This window comes from Microcebus murinus, chromosome 2, assembly GCF_040939455.1.
Source record: "Microcebus murinus isolate Inina chromosome 2, M.murinus_Inina_mat1.0, whole genome shotgun sequence".
Taxonomy (NCBI): Eukaryota; Metazoa; Chordata; class Mammalia; order Primates; family Cheirogaleidae; genus Microcebus; species Microcebus murinus.
The window spans coordinates 107,122,231-107,146,045 of record NC_134105.1 but is presented as its reverse complement, the minus strand read 5'-3'; the positions used below and the strand labels follow the sequence as shown (position 1 = coordinate 107,146,045).

The window sequence follows — 23,815 nt, the reverse complement described above, 5'->3', positions numbered from 1 at the left end:
TGTGCAATAAAAATGAAAGAGAAAGCATAGGTGACAGTGTTCTGGTGGTCTCTGGATTTCTCCAACTTATTCTATCCTAAGATATTACTTTTATGGTGTGTTATGAGAAAAGCAAAAATGAAAGCTAAAACGAAAAATAAATGTCTAATTATACCCCTTAAGGGATAGGGATGATGAGGTGCCCACAGGCTCATAGATTATCCTAATGAAGGGGGGGGCACAATAATAATTAGAATTTGAATGTAGGGTAGGATCTCAAGATATATACTTAATAAATAAAGGGGTGATCTAATTAAATAAGGCACTGAATATGCTAGGGGATTAGTGAGACGCTCTTTCCAAGTTCTGTAAATCTGTCATTATGTTGTAGAGAGGAAAAGGCACTGGGAATAAGAAAATGGTACCTTGATCAAGGAACTGCTGGATGATGTTGCTGGAGGCATCTTGGGAGTCTGGGGCATGCTCTCAGTTGGGCATGTGCTGGTTGTGAATAGTCCTGAAACTTGATTCTCTTCTGGTGACATCTGTATCCTCATGGTGTCTTTGGTTTGGGTGATTCTGTCTTCTTTCTGAAGGAAATTAGATTTTTGTTCAGTTTTCTAGTTAGTGTTTTTAAAAATCAAATGAAACACATCTTTTCTTTTCTCTTCTTTTTTAAATAAGATCTGGACCCTGCCAATTTTCTCCTGAGTTGCAGGAGGAATAATAATGCCCACTCAGGTAACCCCATCACCTAGCCTCCTCCCATCTCAATGAGGATTACACATCCCTCTGTAAATGTTAAAAACTCTAATGATTGAAATTTCATTGTTTTAAGATGGAATATTGGCTCTACATGTCTTGTAAAACTGGCTTCAGTCAATTGGTCAGGTACAACTCTTAGGGCAATTCCTGGGATAGTATGGCTTACAACGTGTCACCTACACTTATGGACATTTGTTAACTAATACTTTTTCATCAAGCAGATGCACAAACTAGTCCCTGTCACTACTCTTCAGTATAAGAGAAATCTAGGTCTCCCTTCTGTGACCATAACCACAACAGAAAGATACTCTTAAATACACAGTTCCTCAGGCAGCATTCTGCAATCTCTACAGAGTGGATCAGGCAACGAGAATATTTCAGGGTTTTACCTGTATTCAGAACAATTCAATACTCTACCTAAAGCATTACCATTAGCTACAGTTTTATGCATTTTTCAATTAAGATTGGAGGCTATCTCTAAAATCACATACTTTGACTACCTTTAATTACATTAACGAAAGTCCATTAAATATCCTTCATATTTGGCCAATTTGGCACAGTATTTTTTTACCAGTTTTGGCATTCAGTAATCTAATTAACTGACAGTTGTCAATAGAGAGGGATATGGAAGAACTGCCTGGAGTTCCCCCACCTGGGGTACAGCTTCCTGATTAGAACAGGCGTTGACTACTCCCCAGAACCTGGACTATGGAAACAGCCCAAAACATAGCACTGTATATTCAAAATTGTTTAAAAATGAACTGCAGACATTTGAACATTTGCACACCTTAATGTATATAAAATCTACATCCATTAAATATTCAAATTTTAAAGTTCAATAAATCTGGATGAATCTTGGCTTCAGTACTACCTCTGTGAGCGTGTGGAAGATTTGACCCTCTATGAGCCTGTTTACTCACACGAGAAACAAGACAAACAATAACATCTCCCTATGGTGTTATAAAGAATAAATGACATTATGTACATGAAGAACACAGGTTTTAGAGTCCACTCAGCAATGCTCAATAAACATAAATATCTTTATTGCTATTATTTTTCCATGGTCTATTATGGGTTTGTAAGTCAGCTCCAATGAACAGATGTTTCATGCTTTATGTTGACTCTGATGATGGAAATGTCGTATGGGCGTGATATAGGAAGCACAGTACGAGAGAACCACCTTTAGTCAAGATTACTATGTGGAATTACAGAATTTCATTGACAAGGTTGCCTTGAGATCCACCTTCCTACCCTGTTCATAAATAATATCATTCTATGCGGTTTGCTTCATGTACAAATAATAGCACAAATCAAAGGGAATAATCTATATCTGACTTTGAATTCAAAAATAAAAAATAACCCTACTGTAGAGAAAATATTTGGAAGAAGCTGTGATGAGTAAGCAAAAGGGTTTCCTGTTTACCTAGGGAATCACCCTTTTTGCAAGCCTCCTATGAAGATAGCTGGACCCCAAAGAAGAAACTGACTGCATGGTGTAGTTAGGCAGATGAACCTGCCTTGGGTCCTGTGCTGCGAGGAGATTTCAGAGCAGCAGCATGATTCTCATGGGAGTAGAAATGATTGTGCTGTGTATTTCTGCAGGCAAGGCCATGGAAAGTGTCACTTTCAAGCGAGCACACATGGAAAAATTAAAGTTGTCTCGCAATGGCCATGCATGCCATTGTAGTGGCAAAGAGACAGGGCATCTGAAGTTCAATGACTAGACGAGAGCTCTATCTGTGGACAATAGTCCCAAGATGCAGCAGGTACAGGCAGCTAGCTCTGCTCCCATGCAACCAGGAGAGGCTATATGGAGAAACAGGGAATTTTTTTTTTTTTTTAACTAAGAGCAAGAAAAACTATTTTAAAAATTTGACAAAAATCTGTATGTAGGAAGCCTGTTCTCAACTTGTATGTGTGGGGTGGTGCTGGGGGGTGCAGCCTCCGTCAGAGTGTAGCTTGGGCCTGGCTGAGAATCTAGATAAGAGAGTGGTGAGGAAATGCTCCCCTTCCTTTCTCTCTAGCTGCCTCCTCCCACTGTGGATAACAGTCTTCTGTGCCCTGGGCAGAAGTGACCACACTGCTCACATCATGGCCAAACAAAGGCAGACATGGATTTGATCTGAATTTTTTTTTTTTTTCTTTTGAGACAGAGTCTCACTTTGTTGCCCAGGCTAGAGTGAGTGCCATGGCATCAGCCTAGCTCACAGCAACCTCAAACTCCTGGGCTCAAGCAATCCTCCTGCCTCAGCCTCCCAAGTAGCTGGGACTACAGGCATGTGCCACCATGCCCGGCTAATTTTTTCTATATATGTATTAGTTGGCCAATTAATTTCTTTCTATTTATAGTAGAGACGGGGTCTCACTCTTGCTCAGGCTGGTTTCGAACTCCTGACTTCGAGCAATCCGCCCGTCTCGGCCTCCCAGAGTGCTAGGATTATAGGCGTGAGCCACCACGCCCGGCCCTGATCTGAATTTAGACAACTCATTTGTGCACTGTTTGCTTTTCCCCTGGATTTGAAACCTATCATCTGGACCTATTTTCTAGTACGGTTGAAAATCACTCAACTATTAGATTTTGATAAATAGTCTAAAGAAAATAAAGGGCCATGTTCAGGAAACATTGGCATATGTGCTCTAATACAAGCAGGGGTATCAATAAAGTTTTGTCTAAGAGGGGATTTTGGTTGGCCCAGAAATATATAGGTGCCAATGAAGAGAAGAGAGTAAGGGATTCTATGCAAAGGAAGTACCGTATGTCAAAACATCTATTTTGAACATCAACCCTAACATACGGTCAGTAGTTGTAGTGGAAAGTTGTGGAAGGAAACTGGAATGTAAGTTACAAACATACTCTCGTATTCATATCTCCTTGGCTGGATACCTCTCCTCATACTCTCTCTATATTTGGACAAACAAAAGACAATAATCTTTTGGAAGACAGAAATGACTTCATGAATGCACATGTTGTGAATAACAAAGGATGTAGATAGAATCCAGTGATAAGTCCAGTTACATATTGATAAATGATGAGAGATGTAGTAAAATAATGAAATTATGTTTAATATGAGATTAAATGAGAATCTCTTTCAAAACTCTGATCAACCCTTATATTTGAAGGAGGCAACAACAGTAGAAACAGGAAGGTGGTACCTTGCTTAAGAAACTGCTGGATGGGAGTTTTGGATATGGCGCATAAAGATGAGCAGGGGCCACAGTTGGTGTGCTGAATCTGATGTTTGCAGAGTAAGTCTCTGCTCCTGGGATGGCTTGTTCCTTCTGGAATGATAAATTTGGATGAGTTAATCTTTTCTTTTACGATGGATAGTAATATATTTTCTGGCTAATGTTTTTCTAGATGAGTTGAATGGCATACACATTTTTTTTTTAAAGTGCTTTTTTATACGATTTACCTTCTACTAATTTTCCCTGGATAGTGGCATTAATCTAGATTCCTTAACCCACATTTCAGCAGACACAGTATAAGCATTAAAGTCTCTGGTCTGGAAAAGTAAAGACTCATTGATCTTAGATTCTTGGCTCTACCAGTGTTGTAAACTGATGTGAGCCAACAAGGTCAAGCACATTTCTTGAGCATATTTTTTGGTAGATAAGCCTACTTGGAGTTAAGGGTAGCAAGTCTCAGAGTCAAGTCAGATGAACGGATGAATGTTTATAGGTGATCTTTTCTCATCAAACAATTCACAAACAGGTTCCTATCACCTGCGTTTTAGGTCCTAGTACACCCAGCTCTTCACATATTTTAGAACACATTTTTTAGACCAAGTACCTAGTAGGTGCTTAAAAAGTAGAAATATAAATACTGTTATTGTTCCATGTTCTGTGCTGGGAGTTGCTCTGGTACACACATATTCCCTGCACTGTGCTGACTCTATATTAAGGGAAACCCCAGGAGAAATATTATGAAAGGCACCTTTAAAAGCAGTCCCCTCTATTCACCCCCGTGAAATGAGAAATTTATCCTTTTTGACAAGAGGACCTGTGAAAGGAAGGCATCGGTGGGCTCATCACTTCATGTAGTCCTGTCTCAGAGAAAGCTTCCAGAGGGAAACCTTTAACTTGGCATCTAAAATTTGTGGAGAGTTGTGCCAATGATGAGATGAAAGGAATAGGTTCCCAACAAGGAAATAGCCTACGTGAAGATTTGTGATGTTGGAAGGAATTTGGAAGGTTAGAAATAAATTTAGAGATATTACCTGTAAGCAACATGGAAAGGGGTGGAAGAAACTGGAGTGTAGAGTCTGAACACACTCTCATCTACGCTTATCTGAGCTCTTCCCCTCCCCTTCTTTATAGCTGCACCAACAGGAGAGAGTAACCCTCTTGAGGCAGCAATCATTTCATAAATGCACACCTTTTAAATAGCAAAGGACTATGACCTGGTAAGATTTCAGTGTATGCATTTGGTAAATGTATTAGTGATCTAATTTCATACAGAGGTTGTACACGGCTATAGAAGACAGGAGAAGCTCTTTCAATATTCTGATGATCCCTGTAATTAGAGTTGGGAGACAGGAAGAATGGCACTCAGGAGATGGTACCTTAAGTAAGAAAGTGCTGGGTGGGGCTGCTGGAGGCATCGGAGGAGTCTGGGGGTGGCGCTGAGTCAGGGTTGTGCTGGCCTCTGAACGTTTTGGAACCTCATTGTGCTTCTCGGATAGTTTCAATGTCTTGGAGTCATAGATTGTCTGGTTTGTTTTTTTCTTTACCTGAAAGTATTCATTTTTCTGTTTAATGGCTTTCAATATTAAGAGAAACAGCATATCTTTTCATTCTGAGACTATCATCCTTTATTAGTTTCTAATTCCATACAGATTTGTACACAGCTAGAGAAAACAGGAGAAGCTCTTTGAACATTCTGATGATCTCTGTAGTTACAGTTGGGAGACAGGAAGAATGGCACTCAGGAGATTGTACCTTAAGTAACAAAGTGCTGGGTGGGGCTGCTGGAGGCATCAGAGGAGTCCTGGGGTGGCGCTGAGTCAGGGTTGTGCTGGCCTCTGAACGTTTTGGAACCTCATTCTGCTTCTCGGATACTTTCAATGTCTTGGAGTCATAGATCCTCTGGTTTGTATTTTCCTTTACCTGAAAGTATTCATTTTTCTTTTTAATGGTTTCAATATTAGAAGCAGCAGCATACCTTTCATTTCTGAGACTATCATACTCTATTAGTTTCTAATAGATGTTAGTTAACTTCAAACATAGCCTGCCTCTAATGCATTGCTATAGGAAATTGTCAAAATATATTATGCTAACATAAAAAATGACCAGGCATTCTTCTGCACAAAATCATCCAATATTTACTGACTTTTCTTTACAATAAAGAATCCATTTCTGTCTTTATGGCAAAATGGTACTCTGTAAAGGCTGTTTTTCTCTCTTTACTACCGTTTTCTCATTCCTTTCGACGTATACCATGGTTGTACAGAACTCACATGGGATAGGAAAGAACTGCTTGGAGTGCTCCCACCTGGGGTACAGCTTCCTGATTACAATAGGCGTTGACTACTCCCCAGCACATGGGCTATGGAAACAAGCCCAAGACCTAATACTGTATATTCTAAATTATTTAAAAATGAACTGCAGACATTTGAACATTTGCACACCTTAATGTATATAAAATCTACACTCATTAAATGTTCAAGTTTTAAAGTTTGATAAGGGTGGATTTGAATCCTGAGTTTAATACTACCTCTATGAGCATGCGGAAGATTTTACCCTCTATGGGCCCGTTTTCTCACATGAGAAACGGGACAAACAATAACATCTGCATATGGTGTTATAAAGAATAAATGACATTATGTATGCAAAGAACACAGGTTTTAAAAGAGTCCACTCAGTAATGCTCAATAAACATGAATATCTTTATTGCTATTACTTTCCTTTAGTCTATTAGGGGTTTGTAAGTCTGCTCAATGAACAGATGTTTCGTGCCTTATGATGACTCTGTTGATGGAATGTTGTATGGGGGGGAATCTAGGAGGCACAGTATGAGAGAAGCCCCTTTATTCAGAACTCCCATGTGGAGTAGTACAATTTCATTGACAAGATTGCCTTGAGCTCCACCTTCCTACCCTGTTCATAAATCATGTCATTCTGTGCTGTTTGCTTTATGAACAAATAACAGCACAAATCAAAGGTAGTAATCTATTTCTGACTTTGAATCCCAAAATAAAAAATAACCCTACTGCCAAGAAAATATTTGGAAGAAGCTGTGATGAGTAAGCATAACGGTTTCCTGTTTACCTAGGGAATCACCCTTTTTGCAAGCCTCCTATGAAGATAGCTGGACCCCAAAGAAGAAACTGACTGCATGGTATAGTTAGGCAGATGAACCTGCCTTGGGTCCTGTGCTCCAAGGAGATTTCAGAGGAGCAGCATGATTCTCATGGGAGTAGAAATGATTGTGCTGTGTATTTCTGCAGGCAAGGCCATGGAAAGTGTCACTTTCAAGCCAGCACACATGGAAAAATTAAAGTTGTCTTGCAATGGCCATGCATGTCATTGTAGTGGCAGAGAGACAGGGAGCCTGATGATTAAATGACTAAACCCGAGCTCTAGCTGTGGACAATAGTTCCAAGATGCAGCAGGTACAGGCAGCTAGCTCTGCTCCCATGCATTCAGGAGAGGCTATAGGGGGAAATAGGGAATTTTTTTTTTAACTAAGAGCAAGAAAAGCTATTTTAAAAATTTGACAAAAATCTGTATGTAGGAAGCCTGTTCTCAACTTGTATGTGTGGGGTGGTGCTGGGGGTGCAGCCTGGGTCAGAGTGTAGCTTGGGCCTGGCTGAGAATCTCGATAAGAGAGTGGTGAGGAAATGCTCCCCTTCCTTTCTCTCTAGCTGCCTCCTCCCACTGTGGATAACAGTCTTCTGTGCCCTGGGCAGAAGTGACCACATCATGGCCAAACAAAGGCAGACATGGATTTGATCTGAACAGAGATAGACAACTCATTTGCACACTGTTGTCTGCTTTTCCCCTGGACCTATTTTCTAGTAGGGTTGAAAAACACTCAATTATTAGATTTTGATAAATAGTCTAAAGAAAATAAAGGGCCATCTTTGGGAAACATTGGCATGATGTGCTCTAATGCAGGCAGGGGTATCAGTGAAGATATGTCTGAAGAAGGGATTTTGGTTGGCCCAGAAATATATAGATGCCAATAAAGAGTAAAGGATTTTATGCAAAGGAAGTACTGTATGTCCAATCACCTATTTTGAACATCAACCCTAACATATGGTCAGTAGTTGTAGTGGAAAACTGTGGAAGGAAACTGGAACGTAAGTTATAAACATACTGTCGTAATCATATCTCCTTGGCTGGATACCTCTCCTCATTCTCTTTCTATATTTGGACAAACAAAAGACAATCATCTTTTTGAAGACAGAAATGGCATCATGAATGCAGACCTTGTGGATAAGAAAGGCTGTAGAATCCAGTGACAAGTCCAATTATATGTTGATAAATGATGAGAGATGTAGTAAAATAATGAAATTATATTTAGTATGAGATTAAATGAGAATCTCTTTCAAAACCCCGATCAACCCTTACATATGAAGGAATATAGAACAGTAGAAACAGGATGGTGGTACCTTGCCTAAGAAACTGCTGGATGGGAGTTTTTGATATGGCACATAAACATGAGCAGGGGCCACAGTTGGTGTGCTGAATCTGACATTTACAGAGGAAGTCTCTGCTCCTGGGACAGCTTCTTCCTCCTGGAATGATAAATTTGAATGATTTAATCTTTTCTTTTACGATGGATAGTAATATATTTTCTGGCTAGTGTTTTTCTAGATGAGTTGAATGGCATACACATTTTTTCTTTTTTAAAATGCTTTTTTATACGATTTACCTTCTACTAATTTTCCCTGGATAGTGGCATTAATCTAGATTCCTTAACCCACATTTCAGCAGACACAAATATAAGCATTAAAGTCTCTGGTCTGGAAAAGTAAAGACTCATTGATCTTAGATTCTTGGCTCTACCAGTGTTGTAAACTGATGTGAGCCAACATGGTCAAGCACATGTCTTGAGCATATTTTTTGGTAGATAAGCCTACTTGGAGTTAAGGGTAGCAAGTCTCAGAGTCAAGTCAGATGAACGGATGAACGTTTATAGGTGATCTTTTCTCATCAAACAATTCACAAACAGGTTCCTATCACCTGCGTTTTAGGTCCTAGTACACCCAGCTCTTCACATCTTTTAGAACACATTTTTTAGACCAAGTACCTAGTAGGTGCTTAAAAAGTAGAAATATAAATACTGTTATTGTTCCATGTTCTGTGCTGGGAGTTGCTCTGGTACACACATATTCCCTGCACTGTGCTGACTCTATATTAAGGGAAACCCCAGGAGAAGTATTATGAAAGGCACCTTTAAAAGCAGTCCCCTCTATTCGCCCCCGTGAAATGAGAAATTTATCCTTTTTGACAAGAGGACCTGTGAAAGGAAGGCATTGGTCGGCTCATCACTTCATGTAGTCCTGTCTCAGAGAAAGCTTCCAGAGGGAAACCTTTAACTTGGCATCTAAAATTTGTGGAGAGTTGTGCCAATGATGAGATGAAAGGAATAGGTTCCCAACAAGGAAATAGCCTACGTGAAGATTTGTGATGTTGGAAGGAATTTGGAAGGTTAGAAATAAATTTAGAGATATTATCTGTAAGCAACATGGAAAGGGGTGGAAGAAACTGGAGTGTAGAGTCTGAACACACTCTCATCTACGCTTATCTGAGCTCTTCCCCTACCCTTCTTTATAGCTGCACCAACAGGAGAGAGTAACCCTCTTGAGGCAGCAAGCATTTCATAAATGCACACCTTTTAAATAGCAAAGGACTATGACCTGGTAAGATTTCAGTGTACGCATTTGGTAAATGTATTAGTGATCTAATTTCATACAGAGGTTGTACACGGCTATAGAAGACAGGAGAAGCTCTTTCAATTATTCTGACGATCCCTGTAATTAGAGTTGGGAGACAGGAAGAATGGCACTCAGGAGATGGTACCTTAAGTAAGAAAGTGCTGGGTGGGGCTGCTGGAGGCATCGGAGGAGTCTGGGGGTGGCGCTGAGTCAGGGTTGTGCAGGCCTCTGAACGTTTTGGAACCTCATTCTGCTTCTCGGATACTTTCAATGTCTTGGAGTCATAGATTGTCTGGTTTGTTTTTTTCTTTACCTGAAAGTATTCATTTTTCAGTTTAATGGCTTTCAATATTAAGAGAAACAGCATATCTTTTCATTCTGAGACTATCATCCTTTATAAGTTTCTAATTCCATACAGATTTGTACACAGCTAGAGAAAACAGGAGAAGCTCTTTGAACATTCTGATGATCTCTGTAATTAGAGTTGGGAGACAGGAAGAATGGCACTCAGGAGATTGTACCTTAAGTAAGAAAGTGCTGGGTGGGGCTGCTGGAGGTATCTGAGGAGTCTTGGGGTGGCGCTGAGTCAGGGTTGTGCTGGCCTCTGAACGTTTTGGAACCTCATTCTGCTTCTCGGATACTTTCAATGTCTTGGAGTCATAGATCCTCTGGTTTGTATTTTCCTTTACCTGAAAGTATTCATTTTTCTTTTTAATGGTTTCAATATTAGAAGCAACAGCATAGCTTTCATTTCTGAGACTATCATACTCTATTAGTTTCTAATAGATGTTAGTTAACTTCAAACATAGCCTGCCTCTAATGCATTGCTATAGGAAATTGTCAAAATATATTATGCTAACACAAAAAATGACCAGGCATTCTTCTGCACAAAATCATCCCATATTTACTGACTTTTCTTTACAATAAAGAATCCATTTCTGTCTTTATGGCAAAATGGTACTCTGTAAAGGCTGTTTTTCTCTCTTTACTACCATTTTCTCATTCCTTTCGACGTATACCATGGTAGTACAGAACTCACGTGGGATAGGAAAGAACTGCTTGGAGTGCTCCCACCTGGGGTACAGCTTCCTGATTACAATAGGCGTTGACTACTCCCCAGCACATGGGCTATGGAAACAAGCCCAAGACATAACACTGTATATTCTAAATTGTTTAAAAGTGAACTGCAGACACTTGAACATTTGCACACCTTAATGTATATAAAATCTACACTCATTAAATGTTCAAGTTTTAAAGTTTGATAAGGGTGGATTTGAATCCTGAGTTTAATACTACCTCTGTGAGCGTGCGGAAGATTTTACCCTTTATGAACCTGTTTTTTCACATGAGAAACAGGACAAACAATAACATCTGCATATGGTGTTATAAAGAATAAATGACATTATGTATGCAAAGAACACAGGTTTTAAAAGAGTCCACTCAGTAATGCTCAATAAACATGAATATCTTTATTGCTATTACTTTCCTTCGGTCTATTAGGGGTTTGTAAGTCTGCTCGATGAACAGATGTTCCATGCCTTATGATGACTCTGTTGATGGAACGTTGTATGGGGGGAATCTAGGAGGCACAGTGTGAGAGAAGCCCCTTTATTCAGAACTCCCATGTGGAGTAGTACAATTTCATTGACAAGATTGCCTTGAGCTCCACCTTCCTACCCTGTTCATAAATCATGTCATTCTGTGCTGTTTGCTTTATGAACAAACAACAGCACAAATCAAAGGTAATAATCTATTTCTGACTTTGAATCCCAAAATAAAAAATAACCCTACTGCCAAGAAAATATTTGGAAGAAGCTGTGATGAGTAAGGGTTTCCTGTTTACCTAGGGAATCACCCTTTTTGCAAGCCTCCTATGAAGATAGCTGGACCCCAAAGAAGAAACTGACTGCATGGTGTAGTTAGGCAGATGAACCTGCCTTGGGTCCTGTGCTGCGAGGAGATTTCAGAGCAGCAGCATGATTCTCATGGGAGTAGAAATGATTGTGCTGTGTATTTCTGCAGGCAAGGCCATGGAAAGTGTCACTTTCAAGCGAGCACACATGGAAAAATTAAAGTTGTCTTGCAATGGCCATGCATGCCATTGTAGTGGCAAAGAGACAGGGCATCTGAAGTTCAATGACTAGACGAGAGCTCTATCTGTGGACAATAGTCCCAAGATGCAGCAGGTACAGGCAGCTAGCTCTGCTCCCATGCATTCAGGAGAGGCTATAGGGGGAAATAGGAAATAGGGAATTTTTTTTTTTAACTAAGAGCAAGAAAAGCTATTTTAAAAATTTGACAAAAATCTGTATGTAGGAAGCCTGTTCTCAACTTGTATGTGTGGGGTGGTGCTGGGGGGTGCAGCCTCCGTCAGAGTGTAGCTTGGGCCTGGCCGAGAATCTAGATAAGAGAGTGGTAAGGAAATGCTCCCCTTCCTTTCTCTAGCTGCCTCCTCCCACTGTGGATAACAGTCTTCTGTGCCCTGGGCAGAAGTGACCACACTGCTCACATCATGGCCAAACAAAGGCAGACATGGATTTGATCTGAACAGAGATAGACAACTCATTTGCGCACTGTTGTCTGCTTTTCCCCTGGACCTATTTTCTAGTAGGGTTGAAAAACACTCAATTATTAGATTTTGATAAATAGTCTAAAGAAAATAAAGGGCCATGTTTGGGAAACATTGGCATGATGTGCTCTAATGCAGGCAGGGGTATCAGTGAAGATATGTCTGAAGAAGGGATTTTGGTTGGCCCAGAAATATATAGATGCCAATAAAGAGTAAAGGATTTTATGCAAAGGAAGTACTGTATGTCCAATCACCTATTTTGAACATCAACCCTAACATATGGTCACTAGTTGTAGTGGAAAACTGTGGAAGGAAACTGGAACGTAAGTTATAAACATACTGTCGTAATCATATCTCCTTGGCTGGATACCTCTCCTCATTCTCTTTCTATATTTGGACAAACAGAAGACAATCATCTTTTTGAAGACAGAAATGGCATCATGAATGCAGACCTTGTGGATAAGAAAGGCTGTAGAATCCAGTGACAAGTCCAATTATATGTTGATAAATGATGAGAAATGTAGTAAAATAATGAAATTATGCTTAATATGAGATTAAATGAGAATCTCTTTCAAAACCCCGATCAACCCTTACATATGAAGGAATATACAACAGTAGAAACTGCTGGATGGGAGTTTTTGATATAGCGCATAAACATGAGCAGGGGCCACAGTTGGTGTGCTGAATCTGACATTTACAGAGGAAGTCTCTGCTCCTGGGACAGCTTCTTCCTTCTGGAATGAAAAATTTGGATGATTTAATCTTTTCTTTTATGATGGAAAGTAATATATTTTCTGGCTAATGTTTTTCTAGATGAGTTGAATGGCATACACATTTTTTCTTTTTTAAAATTCTTTTTTATAGGATGTTTCCTGTGCTAATTTTCCCTGGATACTGTCATTAATCCGGCTTCCTTAACCCACATTTCCTCAGACACAAGAATAAGCATTACAGTCTTTGGTCTGAAAGTTCAAGACTCATTGATCTTAGATAGATTCTTGGCTCTATCTCTGTTGTAAACTGATGTGAGCCAACAAGGTCAAGCACATTTCTTGAGCATATTTTTTGGTAGATAAGCCTCCTTGGTGATAAGAGTAGCAGGTCTCAGAATCAAGTCAGACGTACGGAGGAATGTCTATAAGTGATCCTTTCTCATCAAACAATTAACAAACAGGTTCCCATCATCTGCTTTTCAGGTTCTAGTACACCCAGGTCTTCATCATTTTTGAGGAACTCCTCTTTTCCCTGCTGCAAACATTCTCTTATAGCCACAATTCTAGAGGCAGGATTATGCTGCCCTTCCTGTCTATATGAAGCAACCAGAATTCTTCAGGATTCATAATCATAATCACAAGGGTTCCAGGTTCTACCCAGGGAATTCTCAATACCTGGCATTTTATGTCTTGTTTAAGAAAGGACAGAGAGTGTGTATAAAATAATATTTTTTGACTCCCATTAACTACAATAGTGAAAGCTCATTCCTGACAGTTTACACTTGATGCCAATTTGCCACGGTTTTCCCCACTTCTGGATTTCAGTAACACAATTGTTTTGTACCATTTTCTGAAAAAGTGGTGGGTAGGAGGTGCTGGAGGAGCCTGCTGCTGCCCCGGGGCTCCCTGATTAGAGAAGTCTCTGACCACTCTCCTGTATCTCCTATTAAAAATGTTTTTCCATTTAAGTATTTTCAATTATTATGCTTCGAATGTTCATTTTTTTTTGAGACAGTCTGGCTCTGTAGCTCAGGCTAGAGTGTCATGGTGTCAGCCTAGCCCATAGCAACTTTAAACTCCTGGGCTCAAGCGATTCTTCTGTCTAAGCCTCCCAAGTAGCTGGGTTTACAGGCACGCGCCACTATGCCTGGCTAATTTTTTTTTCTATCTATATATTCTGTTGTCCAGATAATTTCTTTCTATTTTTAGTAGAGATGTGGTCTTGCTCTTGCTCAGGCTGGTTTTGAACTCCTGATCTTGAGCGATTCTCCCACCTCGGCCTGTCAGAGAGCTAGGATTACAGGTGTAAGCCACCGCACCTGGCACGAATGTTCTTTTTGGTTCCTCTTCTGTAGAAATGTCTGTTTATATTATTCTCATTCCTATTTCGTATCTAGTAATTCTTGATGTATTCACCTGTTTTTTATTTCTATTTTTCAACATCAATTGAAATATACACTTCCTAGAACTCTGGGAGGTCATGGAGGGAGGATTACTTGGGCTCAGGAGTTTGAGACCAGCCTGGGCAAGAGCGAGACCCTGTCTCTACAAAGATAGAAAAGTTAGCCTGGTGGCATGGTGGTGCATGCCTGTAGTCCCAGCTACTTGAGAGTCTGAGGCAGGTTGATCACTTGAGCTCAGGAGTTAGTTTGCAGTGAACTAAGATGACGCCACTGCACTCTAGCCCAGGTGACAGAGCAAGACTCCGTGTAAAAAACAAAAAAATACATGCCACACACACACACACACACACACACACACACACACACACACAAACATTCAACATGGCAGATAAATTTAGATGCTGGAAATAAGATGTTTGTTTTAGTAACATTTTTTTCCCTTTTAAATGATTTTTTTGAAGATTTTAAGAAAATTTTATTTCAATGATGACATGCTCATCTTATACATTTACTTAAACTTTCTTAACCATCATAAGCATATGATGCTATGAAATACTGTCACAAAGAGAAATACATCACATTCTCAATAAAGCATGAGGTTACTTTTTGTGACAAAGGAGTATTTTAAAAAATACATTATTACATTTCTCATGGTCAACATGTGAATTAGTTCCTTTTTCAATAACTTCTGCAAATAGGCATTTTGTGATAGTTTATTGATCATAGTCTCTAGTATGATTTTACCTATTCTAGGTGTTCATTATATGTTCCATTCAATCAAATAGCCACTTGTTTGCTTTTAACTTAATTTATACTTGCATCCAGAATAGCTTTATAAACACTATTGAATATTTGAATAATATGAATCATGGTAAAAGAGACATAGAATATCACAATCAAGTTAACTATTATAAATATTATATGTAGCTATCTCCTTGGTAAGGTAATATTTAATTTTATGTAACAACACATTACGCAAATGTAAATAGAGAGAAATGATTACATTATTACGAGGGAAGTAAAATTCTACCTGGTTCATAAAATTGTCATTAATTACATAAACCTTTTCCACACATTGCTCTATTATTTCCCTTGGTATGTAGTTTATAAAATAGAAGCATCTGCATCTCTTAGTTACCAAATACATAAGGTTTCAGTATCTATAAACAAGTAGGGCAAAACAAAATGCTTTAAAACAAACTGACAATACAAACCAGCATATGGTGAGCCAGTTGAGTGGTTCAGGGAAGCTGTTACATTACAAGTGAAAAAGATAGATTGATATTATTACAGGAAAAAGGGAATGAGAGAAAAGGAATTGTATAAGGCTTTGAAATACATAGGAGAAGAACAATAAGAAAAAAAGATTATCATGTGGCAAGAATTATATGTTCCTTATTCCATGGTAGTTAAGAAGACAGTGAATGTTTTATTTCTGATAGAACAAAGGGTGATAATAATAAAAAGATAGCTTATCCTAATTTATTAATTAGTCTCAGGAAATGACAAAGCTCTTTGGCCTTGAGATTTCATTGGTTTGCATGGAATACAACGTCCACCTGTGCTGAAAGCTGGTTTAAGCTGACTTAGTCAAACACAATTCTTTGGGTCATATTTTGGTAGATAAGTTTATCCAAATATTAAGAAGAAAGTCTCAAAAAAAAAAGGTGGTGTTTATTTATTAATACTGATGGGTGTTTATTTATTAATACTATTTCCTTCTCATCAAGGAAATGCATATTGGGTTTCTGTCATCTGCTATTCTGGCTCCAGGAAACCCAGCACTACTTTGCTTTATGTGTTTTTGTTTTGTTTTGTTTTGTTTTTGAGACAGAGTCTCGCTTGTTGACCAGGCTAGAGTGAGTGCCGTGGCATCAGCCTAGCTCACAGCAACCTCAAACTCCTGGGCTCAAGCAATCCTTCTGCCTCAGCCTCCCAAGTAGCTAGGACTACAGGCATGTGTCACCATGCCCGGCTAATTTTATATATATATTAGTTGGCCAATTAATTTCTTTCTATTTATAGTAGAGACGGGGTCTTGCTCTTGCTCAGGCTGGTTTCGAACTCCTGACCTTGAGCAATCCGCCGCCTCAGCCTCCCAGAGTGCTAGGATTACAGGCGTGAGCCACCGCGCCCGGCTGTGCTTTATGTGTTTTGATCATCACCATGCTAGAAGGACTCTTTCAAATGCACAATTCCAGTTGCAGAATTTTGTTTTGTAGTCTGCATGTGGCAACCAGAATCTTTTAGGGTGATCAATCATAGTAATAAATATTCAAGAATCCACCTGGACATTTCCTTTTGGTGGATTTTTATGTCTTTTCCAAGGTCAAGGAAGTGGATCTTCAATCATATGGATTTACTACTTTTACTTTCACTAAAGTTTACCATGTTTGCCAATCATTAATATTACGATAATGAATCTAACTTTTACCACTTCTGGTATCAAGTTATCTAATAAATAAAATACATTTTTCATTTCAGAGGAGGATGGGAAGACTCTACTTCTAGAGAGTAGCTTAGAGCAACATCTGAGACCCATGAGCACCTCATTCCTTAGAAGAAGGCTTGCAGAGACTGGGCAATGCAAATAAACTCAAACAGGACACTTTCAATTCTGAAATTTCAATTACTGATATTGGTATATCTAAACTCCTAATATAAAGCCACATATAATCACTAATTTTTCTAATTTTATATTTTAATAAATGAGAATATGAATCTTGACTCTAATGCTAACTTTGAGAAATTGGGAAGATTTTAAACCTCTGTGCATCTCACCATTATTTCATATACGTTGGGACAGAGAATAGCATCCTCCTGACTATTGGCAAGAATGAATGAGAGAATGTACAGGAGGAACACATATTTTAGAACAAGCACCTAGTAGGTGCTTAAAAAGTAGAAATATAGTTACTGTCATTGTTCTACGTTCTATGCTGGGATTTGCTCTGATGCACTCATATTCCCTGCGCTGGGCTGACTCTATTAAGGGAAACCCCAGATGAAGGTAGTATGAGAGCCACCTTTAAAAGCAATCCTCTCAATTCACGTCCGTGAAATGAGAAATTCATCCTTATTGACAAGAGGGCCTGTGAAAGGAAAGCATGGGAGGACTCATCACTTCAGGTAGTCCTGTCTCAGAAAGAACTCACCAGAGGGAAGCCTTTAACTTGGCACCTGAAATTTGAGGAGAGTTGTGGCAACGATGTAATGAAGGCAATAGATTCCCAACAAGGAAATAGCCTACGTGAAGATTTGTGATGTTGGAAGGAATTTGGAAGGTTAGAAATAAATTTAGAGGTATTACCTGTAAGCAGAGTGAAAGGGGTGAAAGAAACTGGAGTGTAGAGTCTGAACACACTCTCATCTACGCTTAGCTGAGCTCTTCCCCTCCCCTTCCTTATAGCTGCACCAACAGGAGAGAGTAACCCTCTTGAGGCAGCAATCATTTCATAAATGCACACCTTTTAAATAGCAAAGGACTATGACCTGGTAAGATTTCAGTGTATGCATTTGATAAATGTATTAGTGATCTAATTTCATACAGAGGTTGTACACGGCTATAGAAGAGAGGAGAAGCTCTTTCAATATTCTGATGATCCCTGTAATTAGAGTTGGGAGACAGGAAGAATGGCACTCAGGAGATTGTACCTTAAGTAAGAAAGTGCTGGGTGGGGCTGCTGGAGGCATCAGAGGAGTCTGGGGGTGGCGCTGAGTCAGGGTTGTGCTGGCCTCTGAACGTTTTAGAACCTCATTCTGCTTCTCGGGTAGTTTCAATGTCTTGGAGTCATAGATCCTCTGGTTTGTTTTTTTCTTTACCTGAAAGTATTCATTTTTCTGTTTAATGGTTTTCAATATTAGGAGAAACAGCATATCTTTTCATTCTGAGACTATCATCCTTTATTATTTTCTAATAGATGTCAGTTACCTTCAAACATAACCTGTCTCTAATGCATTGCTGCAGGAAATTGCCAAAATATTTCTTGCTAACATATAAAGTGATCAGGCATTCTTCTGCATAACATCATCCAATATTTACTTACTGATTTTTTTTTTTTTACAATAAAGAATTCATTTCTGCCTTTCTGGCAAAATGTTACTCTGTAAAGGCTGTTTTTCTATCTTTACCACCATTTTCTCATAGCTTTCGACGTATACCATGGTTGTACAGAACTCACATGGTGTTTTAGAATTTTGAGTTTTTGAATGTGATATTTTCTTTGCCTAGAAGTCTTTCCAATGTCTGTCTTTACCTTGCTAAGAACAATAGTACCTACTGCATATTGATTTCTCATAATATACAAGGTACTGACATAAGAAATACACATTCATAATCTCATTAATTACCCAAGCATCTGTTGAAGAATAGGTAAGCTACTTCCCTAATATCATATAACAAATAAGCCAGATGTACACCAGGCCTACCCTACTGCAAATCTCATGCTCTGACCACTGCGTGAAATTAGTACCCCACCGTGCTAATGTCTTTAAATGCTTTAGTATTTAGCACAACTTTCAAATTCTGTTGAAGCCTATAATGAATGTCATTTTGCTCTTTGGAAAAATAATATTTGTCTGTCTAATTCTCACCTGGATGAAACTATGTATTTTAGAAATCAGTTTTGATGTCTGGTTCTTTTTTCTCAGTCGAAAGCAGAAGAGTTGAAGTTTATCTCCTTCCTCGCAGGGAATATTGTGACATTTTCCTTTTCCCACTACTTCCATGTTTCCTGTATCATCCTGGATTTCATAGATTGTGTTGTTCTTATTTACTGTTCTCTGCAACAGAAAATCAATATCCAATTCATAAGAACATTGCTAATCACCACCATACATAAGAGAAAGTCCCTCGTGATAGGATAAAACAAGTTGCAGGCCTCAAGTGCTAGTATTATACAAACATACAGGTGTTCTCAGCCAGCCCTTCCTTGTTATCCTTTTTACGTCTTTCATGTCCTAAGTATTTCTAGTTCTATAAACAATGGGTAATCTTCCTAATTTCTACTGCTTTCACCTCTAGGACAGCTATGATTCCAAAAGCACCTGTATACACAGGAGTCTGAAATCCTAGGTGAGCTCTTTTGTCCTCTGTCCCTATGCAAAAAGGATGGTCATGTGTGACAAATATTCATTCAGTAGGTTATGAGGGATCTGTAATAAGAAGCAAGCTACTAGTAAGTCCCTAATTACTTTTTCTACCTTCACCATTTATTGGGTCTTTCCAATATCTGCTCCTCATCTTGTGCTCAGGTTCTGAGCTCAACGTTCCATTTCTTGCTCACCAAAGGTATTAATCATCAGTTCTAGAATTGTGTTAATAATGATGATCACTATAAGAGTGTGGACAGAAAATAATGCAGGTAAGATAAGGGGTTGCTCTAGAAAACAAATATAATATGTTGTGAGCTCTTGATCATACGTGAAATTACATGAATCAATAGCAGGGTATAGATGATTTCTTGGATTTGAAGGTCCTATGATAACAAGTTTCAGGAATTTGGACCTAGTAGTATCAGGAAAACTACTCTGTGCCCTTTTTTTTTTTGTTTTACTGACACATCTAAATGATGAGTTTAGATTACTTGATTTTCTAAGTATCACCTAAATTCATGCTTCTCAGGTGTTTAATACCATTTTGATGAGTGAGTTTCATTTGGTTAGAGCATCATCCTAACTTGTTGAGTGTCTTTGTTTTCTAGGCACGATCAGTCAATTGATAACTTGCTCTGACTGTAAAAACCAAAACTCAAACCTCAAAGGACAATACTTCATCCAAAATAAAAATAAAGTGATTATTGCTAGTTGAGGTAATAATTAGAAATATAACTTAAGTAGTATGTGTATATGGATCTAGACCCCACAGTGTCCTTAATCATTGTCTCTTAGAATACATAATCATAGCTGATGAAGTCTCAAGGTTTCTCAGTGAACATTTTCCTAAAAAGTTCAGGGTAACGTTTTGGGCAGAAAAACATGCGAAGGAGAATATTAATAGGTTTGCTAATTCCCAGTCTTATCCTAAGAAAAGACATTATTCACTTATCATTAGGCTTGAGTGAGTCCTGGGTTCTAACGTTCAGTAAATAGGCAAAACTGCACTTAACACCACAAAAGGCTTTTAATTTCAGGTATTGGTGGAGATACGAAATAAAAGAATTTTGAGGACTTACCTTATGTAGCGTAAATGATCCATGTACAATAGTTTCAGAAGCTTGCCTTTTAATGATATCAATCGGCAGGGTTTCCTTTGCTCTTCTTTTGATGTTGTCTGGAACCTCAATCTTTTGGTCAGGACCAGCTTCAGATACAGAAGAGGTTTCATTCACCTCTAGGAGATGGTCGTTTTCAAAATAATCTGACAAAATGATAATTCTATTTCTGGTGAATTTTCTCTTCAGGCTGATGTTGAAAACCTTCATGTGAAAGAACTGTTTCTCTGTAGCCACTGTGGCATGAAACATTGATTTCATCTCCTTTTCTGAGGACTCATATGCAAATGGGTCTGCTGCACTCAGCACCATCACCACCGTCGGGCCCTTTCGGAGATCAGGTCTTCTGGCGGTTACTTGAGAGTTGGCCCATGGTTTTGGGTTCTGTGTACAACCACACAGGAAAACAAAGGAAAATGTCTGAGTGGAGAATACAGAACCACTACTCAGTGACCTCAGTCATAACCAGGAGCCCAACAACATTTACAGAGGTTCAGAGCTGTGGCCAGGATGGATGGTTCCTACACAGGGAGGAGAGGATGTGATGAACTGTTGTCGTAGCCAGAGGATGTCACTGGGGAGACTGCATGTGTGAAAAGCAGGAGAACATCTTGTAAAAGAATAAGCCTTAAGCAGGAAAGCGTAAGAGGAACATCAGAGCAGTGGATTCTGAGAGCACTGCTATGAAGTACTTTTAAAGAAATTTTAGGACAAAATAATAAATTATAATCTCATACTTATTAGCATACAGTGTAAGAGCATAACTATAGACATATATAATTAAATAGCACTAAACATTTAAAATGGCGCCCACTGGAAACCATAGACATGAATAGGTTTCAGTTATCACCAGTGTAGACAGGGCAATTTTCAGAGTATAACTCATAGTTCCTCCACCTATTGCAGCACTCTAAGAGCAGGTGAGACTACATATGGCTCTAATGCAGTAGGATCAGGGTAGAGACGCTCTGGGGTGTGGCCTTTCCACCACCATAGCATTTCTCAATGTCAGGGCTCTAGTTAGGTAGCTCACTGTCAGAAACTTTGGGATCAGGATGATTTGTCTTTAATATCCTTTCTTTATAACATCCTGGTCTCTAACATTGCAGCAGAGCACTTTAAATAAAGGGAGATGGTTTAGTAAATAAGAAAAAATTGTGGGAGGCACAGGTGGGGCTCATCTACAATCAGCAGGCTGTGGGATGCTCTGGCCTGGGATACCACACACAGTGATCACCTATGGATGACCAGACTTTATGGAATGTGACTTCTCATGAACTTGACCAGTTCAACCTAACACAGGAAAGTCCTTTCCCCAATGCAAGTTAATGAGTAACAGCAGACTCATACCTGAGATTATTAATAGTAACAGTAATATGTAAACTTATAAGGAGTCACATGAATACAAGTCATACATGAAGGAAATTGTACAACTACTTAGAGAGACATAATAAGACAATATATTGTATGAAACAGTTTTTAGAAAATTGTATGTATGTGTATGTACTTACATAGGAGAAAATCTGAGAGGTTATATGAAGTTATATAAAAAATGTAGCATAGTATTATGTTGTAATAATTATGCTGGATTGTGTAATTTCTAGTAATTTAAATGTAAGTATTTTGTGCTTGATTGCCAGGTTTTCTGACTTCAGTACTTTTTTCTGAAATAATCTTATATTAAGGCAAAATCTGTTATGAGAAAGAAAGGACAGAGAAGACTTATTGACACTACAGGAGTTATCCTATAACTTCAAGGAGAGAATTATCCCCAACTCATTCTATGAAGCCAGTACCACCTTGATACCAAAGCCAGAAAAGAACACAACAAAAAAGAAAACTAAAGACCAATATCCCTTATGAACATAGATGTAAAAATCCTTAATAAATACTAGCAAACTGAATTCAACAGTATATGAAAAAAATAATCTACCAGGACCAAGTGGGATTTATCCCAGGGATGCAAGGATGGTTCAACATTTGGAAATCAATAAATGTGATTCACAACACAAACAGAAGCAAAAACAAAGACCATATGTTCATCTCAATAGATGCAGAAAAAGCACTGTACAAACTCCAGCACCTTTTCATGATAAAAGCCCTCTACAAACGAGGCATGGAAGAAATAAATCTCAGTATTTTAAACACCCTATTTGAAAGACCCACAGCCAACATCATACCTAATGGGGAAAATTTGAAAACATTCCCCCTAAGAACTGGAGTGCTACAAGTGTGCCCACTGTCACCACTTCTATCCAACGTAGTGCTAGATGTCCGAGCCAGAGCAATCAGGCAACGGAAAGACATAAAGGGTATCCAAATTGGGAAAGAGGAGGTGAAAGTATTGCTTTTTGTTGATGATATGATCTTGTATCCAGAGAGCACCAAACACTCGAACAACAGGCTCCTGGATTTGATAAATAAATTCAATGAAGTCTCAGGTTACAAAATCAGTGTACATAAATCAGTAGCATTTCTATATACCAATAACAGTCAAGCTGAAAATAAAATCAAAGACTAAATACAATTCATGATAGCCAGAAAGAATATGAAATGCCTAGGAATATACTTAACCTTGGAGGTGAAAGATCTCTACAAAGAGAACTATGAAACACTGAGGAAAGAAATCTCAGAGGAAATAAACAAATGGAAAAACATATCATGTTCATGGATTGGTAGAATCAACATGTTAAAATGCCCATACTACCCAAAGTATTTTACAGATTCAATGCAATCTCCATCAAAATACCAATATCATATTTTACAGATCTATAAATAATAAATTTACACTTCATTTGGAACCAGAAAGGAGCCCAAATAGCCAAAGAAATTTTAGGCAGAAAGAACAAATCTGGATATATCACATTATAAGACCTCAAACTATACTACATGGCTATGGTAACTAAAACATCAGAGTACTGATACAAAAATAGAGACATAGACCAATGGAACAGAATAGAGAATCAAGATATAAAACTATCCACCTGCTGCCAGCTGATCTTTGACAAAGCAGTCAACAATACACACTAGTGAAAAGAAGCCCTATTTGATAAATGGTGCTGGGAAAATTGGATAACCATATGCGGAAGAATGAAACAGGACCCCTACGTCTAACCACTCACAAAAATTAATTCAATGGATAAAATACTTAAATGTAAGGCATGAAATAATAAGAATTCTAGAAGAAAATACAGGGAAAACTTCCAAATATTGATCCAAGCAAAAAATTTATGACTAAGACCACAATGGCAACTACAACAACAAAAATCAATAAATGGGATTTGATTAAACT

The 23,815-nt window shown here is 38.6% G+C and overlaps 1 protein-coding gene across 3 annotated transcripts in view; it reads right to left on the bottom strand.

Moving 5' to 3' along the window:
* LOC105864474 (pyrin and HIN domain-containing protein 1) overlaps positions 1-23,815 on the bottom strand; it is a 38,992-nt gene that overhangs the window by 6,781 nt on the left and 8,396 nt on the right. For 2 of the 3 annotated variants that reach the window (XM_076000267.1, XM_076000265.1), the window contains 10 exons: positions 20,485-20,907; positions 18,905-19,093; positions 17,966-18,133; positions 10,148-10,315; positions 9,772-9,939; positions 8,358-8,483; positions 5,683-5,850; positions 5,307-5,474; positions 3,898-4,023; positions 405-569 (listed from right to left, as the gene is read on the bottom strand). In XM_076000267.1, the coding sequence (XP_075856382.1) occupies positions 405-569; positions 3,898-4,023; positions 5,307-5,474; positions 5,683-5,850; positions 8,358-8,483; positions 9,772-9,939; positions 10,148-10,315; positions 17,966-18,133; positions 18,905-19,093; positions 20,485-20,907 (1,869 nt within the window). Of the gene's footprint in view, positions 1-404; positions 570-3,897; positions 4,024-5,306; positions 5,475-5,682; positions 5,851-8,357; positions 8,484-9,771; positions 9,940-10,147; positions 10,316-12,542; positions 12,930-17,965; positions 18,134-18,904; positions 19,094-20,484; positions 20,908-23,815 lie in introns of those variants that run through there. The other variant, XM_012752363.3, reaches the window with a different exon arrangement.